This window comes from Trichosurus vulpecula, chromosome 4 (assembly GCF_011100635.1).
Source record: "Trichosurus vulpecula isolate mTriVul1 chromosome 4, mTriVul1.pri, whole genome shotgun sequence".
NCBI lineage: Eukaryota > Metazoa > Chordata > Mammalia > Diprotodontia > Phalangeridae > Trichosurus > Trichosurus vulpecula.
In genome coordinates, this window is record NC_050576.1 from 65,376,569 (window position 1) to 65,391,377 (window position 14,809).

The 14,809-nt window shown below is 40.3% G+C and overlaps 1 protein-coding gene across 4 annotated transcripts in view; it reads left to right on the forward strand.

Moving 5' to 3' along the window:
• PRRC2C (proline rich coiled-coil 2C) overlaps positions 1–9,416 on the forward strand; it is a 93,891-nt gene extending 84,475 nt beyond the window's left edge. For 3 of the 4 annotated variants that reach the window (XM_036758291.1, XM_036758294.1, XM_036758293.1), the window contains 6 exons: positions 497–731; positions 2,370–2,492; positions 4,058–4,276; positions 4,937–5,040; positions 6,219–6,345; positions 9,144–9,416. In XM_036758291.1, coding sequence (XP_036614186.1) covers positions 497–731; positions 2,370–2,492; positions 4,058–4,276; positions 4,937–5,040; positions 6,219–6,345; positions 9,144–9,401 — 1,066 coding nt within the window. In that variant the 3' untranslated portion in view covers positions 9,402–9,416. The remainder of the gene's footprint in view (positions 1–496; positions 732–2,369; positions 2,493–4,057; positions 4,277–4,936; positions 5,041–6,218; positions 6,346–9,143) is intronic. The other variant, XM_036758292.1, reaches the window with a different exon arrangement.
• Positions 9,417–14,809: the final 5,393 nt, after the last annotated feature.

Genomic DNA, 14,809 nt, shown 5'->3' on the forward strand with positions numbered 1-14,809 from the left:
CATTGGTGTCTCTACAACCTCTAATTTTTGTTGAATCTAAAATGACAGGCATTTAAGTTAAAGGAAAGAATTAATTGGTTTTAGGTTTTTGTGGGTTTGTTTTCTTTTTGTTTAATCTGCATGGCTTCTCCTTGGGTATGGGTGGAAGTAGTTGCAGTGTTTCCATTTAATCTCTGTTTTATATTTGGGCAACTAAAGCAAATGAAGTGTTTTAATTCTGTGACTATATTATAGGTAAATTTGTCCTTTCAATCCAGTGTTGTCTCCCATCTTCTTCCTCATAGCTGATCTTTGGAAGTAGATTGACTTTATAATGTTAAATTTAGATCTTTCTGTTTTGTTCCCTACTTATCTTAGACGTAATGTCTGTTCTTTTCCATTGTCCTCCCAGCTTCCCTAATTTTTAACATCGTGTCAGTCAGTTGAGATAGTAATTCATGCAGGTAAAAAGAAGAAATATACTAATGCAAACATTTTCTCTCCAATATTGTTATAGGTCTCAGCAAGCTTTTATGCAAAGCAGTCTGTCCCAACCATCACCAGTGGTTCTTTCTGGCACAACCTTACACAATTTTCCAGCAGTACAACACCAGGACCTTGCCAAGGCCCAATCAGGCATTGCCTTTCAACAAACTTCTAATGCTCAGCCCATTCCTATATTGTATGAGCATCAGCTAGGCCAAGCATCAGGGATAGGAGGTTCCCAATTGATTGACACACATCTGCTTCAGGTAAGAGTGTGTGGTCAACATCATGTCTTGAACATGGAGAGTCAAGCGTTTATTAAGCATCTGCTGTGTGTCAGGCACTGTTCTATGCACAGTTCCTCACAATCTTAACGGGGAAGCATCATGCCAACAACAATATACAACAAGATACATACAGAATGATAATCAATGGAAAGAAGATACTAGTTTTAAGGGGGAGTCTTGTAGAAGGTGAGATATTAGCTGGGACTTAAAGGGAAACAAAACAGGGAGGGCAGAGATGAGGAGAAAGAATTCCATACATAGCAATCAACTAAATGGAAATGCATTGTCGGAAAATGGACTGTCTTTTGAGAGGAACATTAAGAAGGCCAGTGTCACTGGATAGTAGGGTATAAGAAAGGAGAAGGGGAAAAAGTGGTAAAAGACTCGAAAGGTAGGAAGGGGCCAGGTTTCAAAGTACTTTGAAAGCCAGACTTTTAAATCTTCTGATTTTATGTTTGTTCTGGGAGGTAGTAGGGAGCCATTGGAGTTGATTGGAATAGTTGGAGGTGGTAGTATGGTCAGACCCACTGTTCTAGAAGATCTGGAATGAGAAGAGAGCCAAGGTGATGAGGTCAACCAGAAGGCTATTGCAGTAGCCTAGGCATGGCTGGTGGCAGCATAAAGAAGAGAGAAGGAAAGGTAGAATCTGTAAGACTTGGCACTTGATTGGACAGGGGGATGAAAGAGAGTTGTGGAGTCAAGATTGATGCCTACCTTGTGAGCCTGGGTGACTGGGGGGGGGATGGTAATGCCTTAGACAGTAATAGGGATGGGACCTTGGCAGGACCCCCATCATAGTGGATATTATCTGAATGAAGGTAGAAGAGACTGTAAAGTGGTCAGACAGGTAGAAAAAGAGCCAAGAAACAATTTATTACAAACATCTAAAGAAAAGAGGATATAAAGGTGAAGAGGATCAACAGTGTCAAAAGCTACAGAGAGGTTAAGAAGAACAAGGATTGAGAAAAAGACCATTAGATTTGGCAATTAAAAGATCGTCGGTAACTTTGGAGAGAGCAGTTTTCAGTTGATTGATGAGGTTGGAAGCCAGGCTGCAGAGAGGTGGGGGAGGGGGGTGGTATGAGGTACCAATTGTAGAAAGCTCTCAAGGTGTTCATTCATGAAGGGAGGAGGAAAGGTATAACTAGTGAGGATGAACAGATCAAATGAGAGGGTTTGTTTTTAAAGATGGGGGAGAAATGGACATATTTATATGAAGGAGGGAAGCAGCCAATAAATGAGGAAAGATTGAAGATAAGTGAAAAGAGCAGAGATGATAGAGGGGAGGATGTGTGGAAAAGATGGGATAGCATCAGATCACTTGGGGATCTAGAAGGCTTTGCCTTAACAAGGAGAAGGACCGCCTACCTCTTCTTGTGAGATAAGGTGAATGTGGTAGTACTAGGTAGTTATCTATGACATGAGATAAAGTGGGAGAAAGAAGGCACTCTCAGAAAAAGGCTTAACAATCTTGTTTTTTTTTTTTTTATTAATACTCAAGGTTGAAAAATTCTCTTAAGAGCATGTTTAATTTAAAATAACTCAAAGTTCAAATAATAGGGATTTATAGCACCTTTTTACAGTTTTCTTTCCTAATTGGTTAAACTCTCCTTCTAGGCTAGAGCAAGTCTCACCCAGGCCTCCAATCTTTATTCTGGCCAAGTACAACAGCCTGGCCAGAGCAGTTTCTATAATACTGCTCAGTCGCCCAGTGCTCTCCAGCAGGTAAACTATGGCATGGTAAATTTCCTCAATCTTCATTTTATTTATTTTTTTCTTTTAATTTTGTATATAAAAATAAGTTTAAAATACTAGAACATGGTGTAGTGTGGGTAGGGAGGTTACCATGGAGCAGGAAGACATGTATCCCCTCTCAGTTTCAGGCAGCTCTCTACTGCTCTGGCTGAGAAGATGCTGGTCTGCAGTAGCAGAGAGGGTTTCCTGATTGAGGTACTAATGAAATAATAGCTCCAGCCCCTATCCCTATTTATTAAACATAAAAACTATCATAGGGGCAGAGTTGGGAAGCAGAGATAGGAAGGTAATGTAGTATATGTTACAACCATGTCTCATAGGTTTGATCAAATGTAAGATTAAGTGCATTAGCTTGATGTTTTAAGTGGAAACAGAGTGCCAAAAGTCAAACTTATGGAGAGGACAATGGAGGCATACATTCTAGCCCCAGTGTACATTTTTCAAAATGAGCATATTGAAATCAAACTATTTTTAAAACTGTAATTCCCTGGTATTGCTTATTAATTAGCTTCCTATTTAGAGGATGGAGCAGTTAGGTGGTACAGTGGATAGGGCACCAAGCCTGGAGTCAGGAAGACTCCTCTGAACTCAGACACTTACCAGCTGTATGACCCTAGGCTTGTCTGTCTGTCTGTTTCCTCATCTGTAAAATGAACTGAAGAAGGAAATGGCAAACCACCCCTGGTATCCTTGACAAGAGAATCCCAAACAGGGTCACATAGAGTCAGACATGACTGAACAACAACTTTTAGGGGATGTTGTGCATAAATACTTTTCTTGTCCCTCTCATTAAATTCCGTTTAGAAACAAAGGCCCTTGAAAATGAAATGGAGGATATGCTTAACAATTCTCATTGTTCTTGATAATGTTTTATTAAGTTCTAATGCTTTTGCAAAGTTGAGATGAAGTGCCTGTTCAGAAATCTTATACTGTAAAAGCCAAACGTTGCAGTGAGAAGATGCTACTTATTTAGATCTCGTTATTATGTCATCTTGTTTTGTTCCTGAATATAATTTTCCTTTTGGTATTTGCCTTCATCCTGTGATCATTGTGAATGGCTCGACTCTGTGGCTTTTCCCTTCCTTCACATAAACTTGTAACTTCATTAACTTGCTGCCATGCAGGTTCTTTAGATTATTCGTTCAGTAGAGATGGGGCAAGGGTGCCGTTATACAGTTCTTGCATTCATGAAATTTCTGGGATTCGAGGGACTTGTTTGCAGACACTACCAGCTGGCTGGCACTTTATTACCAAATGAAGCCAGTTCATGTATTTTCGGGAGTAAAATGCGGAAATAAAGACCTGGGAAGCCTACGTGGCCTTTTCATGGTCAACTCAGAAGTTGAACTCAGAAGAAATCTGTATTTCTGAGTCTACTAACTACATTTATTGAAATCTAGTCTCTAGTTATTGTTTGAATAGATATCTAGTCTCTAGTTATTGTTTGAATAGATAGTTATGTGAGTTAAGGGTGTAGGTAAGGGAACTATATAAAACGTGTAATCACATTGTTGAGTTGTCTCTTTCCTTTTATCTCTCTGCTTCTCCAGGTAACTGTACCTTTGCCAGCTTCACAGCTTTCCTTGCCTAACTTTGGATCTACTGGACAACCTCTAATTGCTTTACCCCAGACATTGCAGCCCCCATTACAGCACACACCACCACAGGCTCAAGCCCAAGGCCTGAGTAGACCCACACAAGTAAACCAGCCTTTCAGAGGATTGATTCCTGCAGGAACTCAGCACAGCATGATTGCAGCCACTGGAAAGGTTAGTGAAGAGAGTACTTTATACTCTTGATAGATACTTGAAAGCTAAGACTATCTAGTTAGCTGTGGTTACTATATTCTAAAACTGTCTTCTACAAAACAAATTGTGCAACCTTCTAATTTTCTGAAACTACCTGTATACAAGTATTTCTTAATTATCAGTTTAAAATCTTACTTGTTAAAAGAAATGTAGGATTCTTAGCAACTACTTGTCATTTAAAATTGCTTCTTTCTCCATTGCCAGTTAAATCAAGCTTTTATGTTAGGATTAAACTTTCTGGGATGAGTACATGAATGAATGCAGCATTGGATTTGGATGGACTTTGATTGATACAAATCTGAGCTTACAATTCTGTTATGTGAAACAACTTTACAACCTGTCAGATAATGATTCATAGGATTTTAGAACTCTAAGGAACCCTCGGCAAGAAAGATTTGGGCGGGGGGGGGGGCGGGATTCAAGGGGCTGTCATTGTGACCTGCAAATTGCTTCACCTCTCAATCTGGGTTCTTGTAAAATGAGCAAGTTAGACCAAGTAACCTCTAATGTCCCTTCCAGCCCTCAGTCTCTTTTCTTATAATAGGACTTTGAATAAACATCACAGTAGATCTTGGAATTTCTAAATGTTAAAATCAGTTTCATTCTTGTCTTATTATCCAGATGTCAGACATGGATTTGAAAGCTTTTGGAAGTGGTATTGATGTAAAACCAGGTACTCCTCCAATTGGTGGTAGAAGCACCACACCAACATCCAGTCCTTTCCGGTAAATGAGAATTTCAAACTTGCTTATGAAACCTAATAATTCCCTTCACCTCCCTCAGAGTTAATTACTATCTAGTATTTTGTATTCATCATTAAGTTGTAATGCAGTGTATTACATTGTATCGGAGATATAAGCGGCTATTGGTTATAAGAACCAAGTTTAACTCTGGAGAAGACTTGAGAAAAATAGCCCCTCCTTCCTTTCTTCCCTCCTTCCTCCTTTCTCTCCTTCCTTCCCTCCTTCCTTCCTTGCAGAGGCGGGTGTCGTGGATGTAGAGTATTTCTCATATGCAGGTATAGTTGATGAATTTGTTGGTTTTTTTTTAATTGAATGGCTTTTTCTCATCTCTTTGTTAGAAGGAATTGCTTGATGGTTGGTGGTAGAGAGGGGTATCTTTGAAAACAAATGTGATTCTACTAATTTTATGTTGCTCAAGATTAAAGAACTAGTGAAAATAAAACTGATAAAAATTTGGCCACAAAATTTTGAACCATTTATTTGCTTTGAAAGTTAATTAGGGATAGGATGGAATGAACATCGATATCAGGAACTCCAATACAGATGGACACATAATGACTTAGAAAACTACATATTATCATTACCTGTGTCTTATGTATTTTTTATTCTGTTAAATATTGCCCAATCACATTTTAATCTGGTTCAGACCACACTTGACTTTGATCCTCTGGTCTAGTTTGCTATCTTGGGCCGTGGAGTGATTGAATGACTTTCCCATAGGTGTCAGAGCTAGGACAGTCTCATGTCTGGTCCCAGAATAGACTGTTCAGTATGCTAAACTGCTAGAACAGTTCACTTTGATCTTCACACCTCTGGGTTTCAAGTACAACCATCCCTATCCAATGGCTCCTCAGTAACAAAAATGTATTTGGAAGTCTGTTAAGTTTTTTGCATTAAAAAAGTGATCTCGTGATGGAACAGTATGGTTTATGGCAATAACACTACCATGGGTATGAGTCTCTTAATACCTGTGTGGTCCTGGGTGTGTTGTTTTAAGTCTTCTGATCTTCAGTTTCATCATCTTTAAAATGGAAACAATACAATGCCAGCCTTACAGGGCAGTTTTGAACCTAAAAAAGGTTATATAAATGAGTTACTGATGTTGTAGGGTTATCTGCCCAGAGCAGATGCTGACTAACTACTGGTGGCTTCTTCCCAAGGGCCAGTTCCACAAGTCCCAACAGCCAGTCCAGCAAAATGAACAGTATCGTCTACCAGAAGCAGTTCCAGTCCGCAGCTGCAACTGTGAGAATGACACAACCATTCCCCACACAGTTCGCACCCCAGGTGGGCAGACACAGACAAGAGTATTTCCTTCCACATCCTTGGACTGGTTAATCCTCCTTGTGTTGACAGATTGAGAAGCCCAAGGCTTTAAGGCAATAGCTCCTTCTCTTAACAGTGACAATTTATGTAAATGCTAGTTTAGGTCTTATTGTTGGCAGTTGTCTATTCCTAAAAGGAAGAGTTAAAAGCAGCTGGGAGAGCCAAGTCCTTGAAGATTCCCCACACAGCTCTGACAGTACATTTCAGTCCTATATGTTGCCTTGGGAAAAAGATGAGTCTAAAAAGAAGGGTCCCAGTGCTTGGGGTTTTCTAAGCTTACAGGCTTCCACCTGAAGATATTTGAATGTCTTCTTATTTTTCAGCTTGGATGTCCTGTAGTATAACTCTCTTGGCAGGACAAATCAAAGTTAAATTCTCCCCAATTAGATTTGACTTCCGAGAGAGGATGCATGGTCCCTAGAGGTGAAGAGCACTTCCCTTGTTTTCATATTACATTCCGTATAGGTGTATGCTGCACATCTCTCCTTCCTAAACACAGCCTCATTTATAATAGTATCACTATTTTTTCCCCTCTTCAGAATTTGCAGCTGAGATGATAGAGCCAAGTTCTGTGCCATAGTGTGGCCTTTGCTCAAGTTTTCTGGACTTCAGGCATTGGCGTGTTTCATCTTGGCCCCCGTTAATGGAACCCTACAGCCCACCCATTTCCTTTCACAATGGGCATTAACTAGATTTACTCTGGGATAAGCCAACTTGTTATCTAGTTGGCAATTTTTTTTTTAACAGTTCAATGTGTTATGTTTTGTTTTTTTCACTCAGATTCTCTCTCAGCCTAACCTGGTCCCTCCATTGGTAAGAGCCCCACATACTAACACCTTCCCAGCACCTGTTCAGAGGCCACCAATGGCACTGGCCAGTCAGATGCCTCCTCCGATGACCACAGGCCTCATGAGCCACCCTCGTTTGCCACATGTGGCCAGGGGTCCTTGTGGATCACTATCTGGAGTCAGAGGTAATCAGGCCCAGGCTGCGTTGAAGGCTGAACAAGACATGAAGGTTAGTACAGTGTTAACAGCTGACAGGGCAAGATTGTGTCTCTTAAACCATCTCTTAAGATGCCTTGAGACCCTTAACACAAATCCAGGCATTTGTTGTCTTAGCGAAGCTACCCATAACTAGCTGCTTTTTTTTTCCTTTTTTTTTTTTCTTCCATTGCAATTGCAATTGGTAACCAGTATTTTTACACCTGTGGCCAAGTAAATTGCTAATGAAGGGAGATCTGAGTTTAGCCTTGAGGTGCAGCTATGCCTTTTGAAGGAAGAGCAGAAAACTGTTTGGGGGGGTAACTTTAAAAAATCCCCCTACTCTCCATTGAATATTGATATTATTGATGTCCTTTCAAAATTCCATTTGGATAAAATATTCTTCCTTATTAAGTCTCTCCCCTCCCTTCAGAGGGGTACAACTTTTCTGATACCTTTTCTGAGTTAAACTGTTCCTATGCACTCCCCTGTGCCTGTTCTCTCTCTCACACACACACACACACACACAGTCTTGTCATAGGGTCAAGTTACTTTTAGGTAAAGAGAGCTTGGAAAGCACTTTGGGATCCTTCCAGATGAAACCCATTGCAATAAGACAAGATTTCTTAATAGAACAATGCCTAGGAGTCTGTGTGGGGACAATTTAGGGTTATAAACATTATGTTAATGGTCTGCTACCTCTGCAGGCAACAGAATCATGTCTGTTCTCTCCTGCGTCTTTAGGCTTGGCTTTAGGGATCTGAGAGGTCTGGCAGAAAGAGATGCTAACTTTTTTTTTTAAGGAAGTAAAATCAACCATTTTCATGTTTTCCTTTGATGAAGATAATGTTATATTGAGTCTCACTTCCTAGGTATTGTCTTAAATGTTAAGTTCTCCGAAGTTTGATTTCTAAAGGTTTGTCATCTGTTGTATTTCTGAAAAAGAGTAAATTAAAAGCCCCCTAAAAAGCAAAAACAGTTCTGAATTGAATCACATACTTTTTTTGTAAAGCTAACTTTTAAAAATATGGATAAGAATTCCCAAAATTTGAGCCATAGGCATATAAAGCCCTTCTTGTCATTGTTTTCTGCTAACTGCTCAGTTCACTTTAATTACTTCCCTTTAATGAACATTAGAATAAATGTGCACAATCTCTTCTTGGTAGTATGGGGCTTTTGTGCAAATTGATTTCAGGATCTTGGATGGTAGGTGTTTTTTAACTTATGGTATGGTCATTTTTATGACTATATTATATATATATGTATGATTGTATTATATATACATAAAACCAGCCTGTATTGATGGCATGTGCTTCATTGGTGTCATTTGTGGATTAACGTAAGTATGTTCTCTGGGCTACGTTGCCAGTGAGATTGAATTACCTGCTCTTTCAGCCCAGTAATGTGGTAGGAATTATCAGAATTTAATGGTTAAATACCAGTTTCTGAATGCTGTTCCCTTTTATAAGAGAGTGGTGGGAAAAGGACTCAACACCAAGACATTTGATTCTAGGTGTTGTTGGGAAAGCCATAATACCAGTGCTTTCTTGTAGTCCAGTTGCTTAATAACTAGACATTTAGAGTTGTCATATGTGCCTTTGAGTTTTCAATCCAGTAAGAAAATCCCATTTTACCTTTCAAATGAGTGATCTTAAACTGGTACTTGACATCTAGATCTGAGTGATGGTTATACCTGGTCATTGATCTTTGTGTGTCTTATTGACAGCTTTTATAATGTTGCTGCCTTTTCAGCCTAGTTGTTTCTCCTCTTTTAAGGCAAAGCAAAGAGCAGAGGTTCTTCAGTCCACGCAACGGTTCTTCTCCGAACAACAGCAGAGCAAACAGATAGGAAGCAAGGCACAGAAAGTGGACAGTGATGCAAACAAAACTCCTGAAACTCTGACTGACCCCCCTGGAGTTTGTCAGGACAGAGTAGAGGACAAGCCTCCCCCTACACCCACCACAGCAGCCAAACCTGTTAGAACCGGACCAATCAAACCCCAGGCGATCAAAACAGAAGAAACCAAATCCTAAAGGCTGTGGTTTATAGTTGGGGGTGGGGGGTGGGGGACTGGGTAGGGTTCGGGGGGGTTGGAGAACGAGTTCAGCTAACGCCAGCAGGATTCCATAGCTGGGGAAAGGGAGAGGGTGAAATAGTCATTCTGACATTCTCCTGTCAGGCTCAGGAGGACACACAGGGACATAAGAAGCTATTGACAGTGTCGCACAGACAGCTGCAACACCAGGGAAAGCTTGGGGCTCTGTAGACCAGGAACTGCTCTGTATAAGCCAGCCAGAGGTCGGTCTGCACTGATGGCAATGCATTTTTATGGTAAGGATGGAGATGCCCATGTATGAACAAACACAGGCCTGTGTACATCTAATGCAGAATCTTCACGGTTACCTGCCATAGCAGAAGCATGAAGACAAGATAGCACAGCAGTCAGAATGTGACTTGAGCAGCATGTTCCCAGCTACTGAACAGAGATGGTTTCTTATTGCTCCTTTATGTTCCTTGGCTGCTATTTCCGTTTTTATAGGCTCTGTGCATGAGAGCTACAGATGGATGGTGCTGGACAGAGTAGCCTTATTTTTTATTATGACGGCTTGCTGGTGTTTTGTAACATGGAAGCTGAGTTAAATGAACACAATCAAAGGACAGTAACTGATCTTCTCCCTTCCCTTGACCTGTAAACAGATGGATGGATAGTCATGTCAGCATCCTTTAAATTTTTTTTTTCCAAATGGCCAGTGTTTGGCTACTGCTTCTGTTTGAAATGATGCTGTATTTAAATTGTGGCCTAAAGCTGAAGTGCTATTTGGCATCCTCTTCCTTCCTGAAAGCATCCACTCCCTCGACATGGCAGGCTTGTTGCATTAATAAGTCAAACAAGTCCTTCTTGCCTCTGCTCAGCCATCTTTGTATGAAGCCAGTGGTTTTCTAAACGGTTTTCAGCTAATATTCATGTAGAGCAACAAGCACTTAGACCTGTGCGGCTAGTTAATGGAAATCCTATCTAAGGAGGTACATTTCTGTATCAGAGCTGTGTCACACTACCCTTCCTGCCCACTCTGTGCTGGAAAAGTAGAATCAAGTCAAATAATGCCTTTTTAATTGTATCCTCTAGTATTATAGCTGTAGGACAGTACTGTATTATACTTCTGTGAATGTAAAATATCCTGTACCTGCTTATGATACGTAGTAGTGACCGTGCTATACCAGAGCTGTTTTTAATGACGTTATTCTAGATAGACTTTTGTTTTTTCCAGATGATGATTGAGAAGCTAATAAAAGGCACCAGGTACCACATCAGTAACAGAATGCTGTTTTTCTGGGATTTTTAAAAAAAACAAACTTCTTTGTGGGGGGAGGGAGATGTTTTCAGGGGTTTTTGTTTTTGTTTTGGAAACAGTGAGCTGAAAGTCTAATGTGTATAATTTTGTTCGATGACTGCAGAACCTGGAAAGGCTGTTGCTGCTATTGATGCCTAGCAAATTGCTATTGGTTATCTTTTTATATAAATATATATATATATAATTTGAATTTTTGGAAACTTTAGCTGTGATGTCAACTTTGGAAAAAGTATCCCACTTGTACTGTGTTGAGTTGGCATTGTACAGAAATTAACAGCCATATTGGTCTAGAAACGTTAAACTTAATTTTTTTTTCCATTTGTACAGGGGTAACACACTGTATTAAATATGTAAGGTCTTATTTACATGGGTTTGATTACAGAAACTAATAAAATATTCTCTAAATAATGTATCCTGTAGCTTCCTAATCCTTTCCTATAAGGTACTGCAAATGGCATGTCAAATAAGAACAGTGACAACCCAAAATGTCAGGCAGTAGAAGAGAATATTCACAAGGGGAAAGGCCACCACTCATTGTATCGCACAAAGTCAGCACATTTTCATGGTGCACCTGCTCTGGGCAAAGCATCTGGCCAGGAGTGGATGGGTGGGAATCCATGCAGACCTTGTATAACAGCAATTGACTCCACAAAAATAATCTCAAAGAAGATTTACAGAGGACGCACAAGTAGCAAGTTTCCTCTCCCACAATTGCCCTAACATGGTTGCCATTTAGAATATTGTGGTCAAGTTTGATTATGATGTTATAAAATGATAGGTTCTTGGATTAATATACTGAGGACACTATGGTCCCTGTTCTTAGTGTCATTGTGCTTCTCCTGAAGCAATATATTTGGCTCTTCAGTCAAGCAAATTTGGGGGAGAGACACCTTGCCCTTTAAACAGCAGTTGGGAACATGGAGAGAAGTCTGAATTCTTTGGATTTTTATAGAGTTTTACACTTTTAAAAGGAAGTCACATAAATTCTTTGATTGGATACTGAACACTTCTTTGGATACTTATTTTGAACCAAAAAGGGGGAGGGAGAGAGAGAGACACACACACACACACCCCCCTTGGGCTCCTGACTTCTAGCCCTTGGGTAGTTTGGGGAATAAGGTTTAGTAATTGTCAAGATTATCTAAGATTATCTCTGTTCAGAAGAATTAAAAAGGAAGGTCCTTGATTTGAGATAACTTCTGAATAAGGTACATGTTTATAAATGAATTCTGAACTGGAATTGGGTGAGGGAAAGACATCCCAACCGGCATCTTGGCCCTAGAGAAACAATGCGTTATATCACCTATTCTGAAGTCAGAATACTGGCTCTACTCATTACCCATTTGATGACCCTGGGCAAAGTTACAACCTCCCCAGACTCATCTTTTCATTTGTAAAATTTCTTTCTTTCTTTAACTTAACCCAGTGTAAAACTTCTATTTTTCAAAAATGATAGGGTTAAAAATTGTGATGAAAGTGTTAGACTAATCCTTTCAGCTCTAAGTCCTATAATCTGCCTTTCTATCATGTGTCCCCTGAGTATCTTCCTACCCCTGCTCTTCACATGCTGTTAGTTGCAGAGTTCTTGTATAAAGGCAGTTTCAGTGCCTCTCCTGGGAAAAGGAACAAGCATTTATTGAGCATCTGCTGTGTGCCAGGTACTGTGCTCAGTGCTTCACAAATCTCATTCGATCCTCCCAATACCCCTGGGAGGTAGTTGCTGTCAGTAGCCCCATTTTACAGCTAAGAGGCAGACAGGTTAAGTGACTTGCCAGGCTCGTACAGGTAGTGATTGTCTGAGAATAGGGGTTGAACTTGGGTCTTCTTCGTGCTAGGCCCAGCATTCTACCCATAGCATCATCCAGCTGCTTCTAACTTGCCCTCCTAGGGACATGGTAATGATTTGCAAGTCAGGAAGTGGGAAGAAAAGGTGTTTAATGCCCTGCCATGCACTTGAACAGTGTTGTCTTAGTCATCATGTTGATCCTTCAAAGGAGAACGTGCCCCATAAGTTTTAAGAAGGAACCCATGAGAGAAATCCTACCCTATTCAGTTCTGTAGCCCAGCCCTTTTGTCTCTGCTTATGTGTATGTATGAACAATTCCATGTGAGATTGGTATTGGGGCAGATTAGCTTAATCTTGTTTGACTACTTCATATCTAAATTTATGATGGACTTGTATGTTTCCCAACCGGCCAGCAGAGGTTACTCATGGACCATACCAATTGATAGAATCAACTAAAACTTGAAGCCAAGTGTTCTGTACTTTTTGAGTATGTATTCCATTTTGAGGAGGTATTGCATAGTGGATAGGAAGCCAGCCTTGGCACCAGCAAGACCTGGGTTCAAATTGTGTTTTGGACATAGACAAGCTGTGTCTATGAGCAAGTGACAATTTTACTGTACTATATAAATCAAGTTGTAGCTGTAGGTGGGATGCTTTTATAGGGATTTCCCACATTGTAGGTTCATCATAACCAATAAGATCACAGATTTGGACTAAAAAAATAATTACCCTTGTAGGCCTGTTTTTTTACTTCATTGTCTTGTAGAGGTGACCTTGAGTTACTGAACATTGTGCCACAGGAGTGGGTTCTGGTAGATCCTAAAGTTCTTTGATGAACATTTGTCAGGCAAGCACCTGCCTAGATAATTCAAAAAGGCATGTCACCATGCTCCTGATAGACTGATGTGGCCAAGGCAACCATCAAAGCCCACCTACAAATTCTTAGAGGAGTGAAATCAGTGATAGAAGTGCCCACACTGTCTAATAAGTATATCCTGTGTCATTGTAGTCAAAGTCACCTGAGACCAAGGAAGCAGGTGTTAGTCCCTGTTGTGTGAGTGAGGAGGAAATAATAGTTTAAGTGACTTGCTGTGATACTCAATGAAAGGACCAGGACTAAAACCAAGATTCAACACCTAGCCCAGGGCCACTTCAGTATCTTTGCTAAGAAAACCCCACGTGAGGTCATAGTGAGTCAAACATGACTGAACAACCAAAGTGATTAGGAAAGTGCCTAGCACATAGTAGGAACTTAAATGTTGATTGATACTGAGATAGATTTCCCCCTTTCCCTACCCAACACTCAAATTGACCCTACCACCTATCATTTGGAATAACTTAAATTTCAAACAGAACTAAAAATTCTGATAAACTATCTAGAGTTTGCATCTATTCAGACAAGTCAGGTCCATTTAGTAAAATAATGATAGTAGGTTACATATTTTTGAAAAGCCCCTTTCTTATTTAACCTATATTCAAGGAATAACTTCAACTTCCTTGATTTGGACAAGACATCACAATCTCAGAGCTGGATAGCTTAGGCTTTGTACTCATTATGGCCTTTGAGTCATGAATTTATTTTCCTATAGATAGAGCTAGTTGCTGTAGTCAAGTCAATAAGAACCAACATTTATTAAGTTCCTGCTCTACCCAGGCACTGTGCTAAGAGCTGGTGATGCAAAACAAAAAACCCAGCCCCTGTGATTGGAAAGGCTACAAAACGAAGGCAGGAGTTTTAACTGGAAGCTAGGAGGCATAGATGAGGGAGACAGTTCAAGGCATCCAATAAAAATGCTTAGATTTGAGAGATGGAGTGTCTTGTGCAAGGAACAGCAAGGAAACCAGTGTTGCTGAATGGGGGAGTGTGTGAAGGAGAGGAAAATGTTAAGACTAGAGAGATAGGAAAAAGCTAGGTTATGATAGACTTTAAAAGCCAGCAAAGGTTTTCATTTTAATCCTGGAGGTCATGGGGAGCCACTAGAGTTTATTGAAGAGACAAGAGTGATGGTCATGAGACCTGCACTTTTGGAGGATCAGTTTGACAACTGAGGAGAGGATATGATGGAACAGGGAGACCAACCAGGAGGTTATTGCAGGAGTCCAGGCATGAGGGGATGAGGGTATATGCTAGGCTAATGTCAGAGAAAGGGACAAATACTGGAGATCCTATGAAGATGGACATGCCACGACTTGGCAACTGAGTGAATAGGGAGTGGCAGGATGAGAGAGTGAGAAGTAGAGAATGACATAGGTTCTGAACCTGGACGAATTGAAGGACAGCGCTACCCTAGTAATAAGGAAA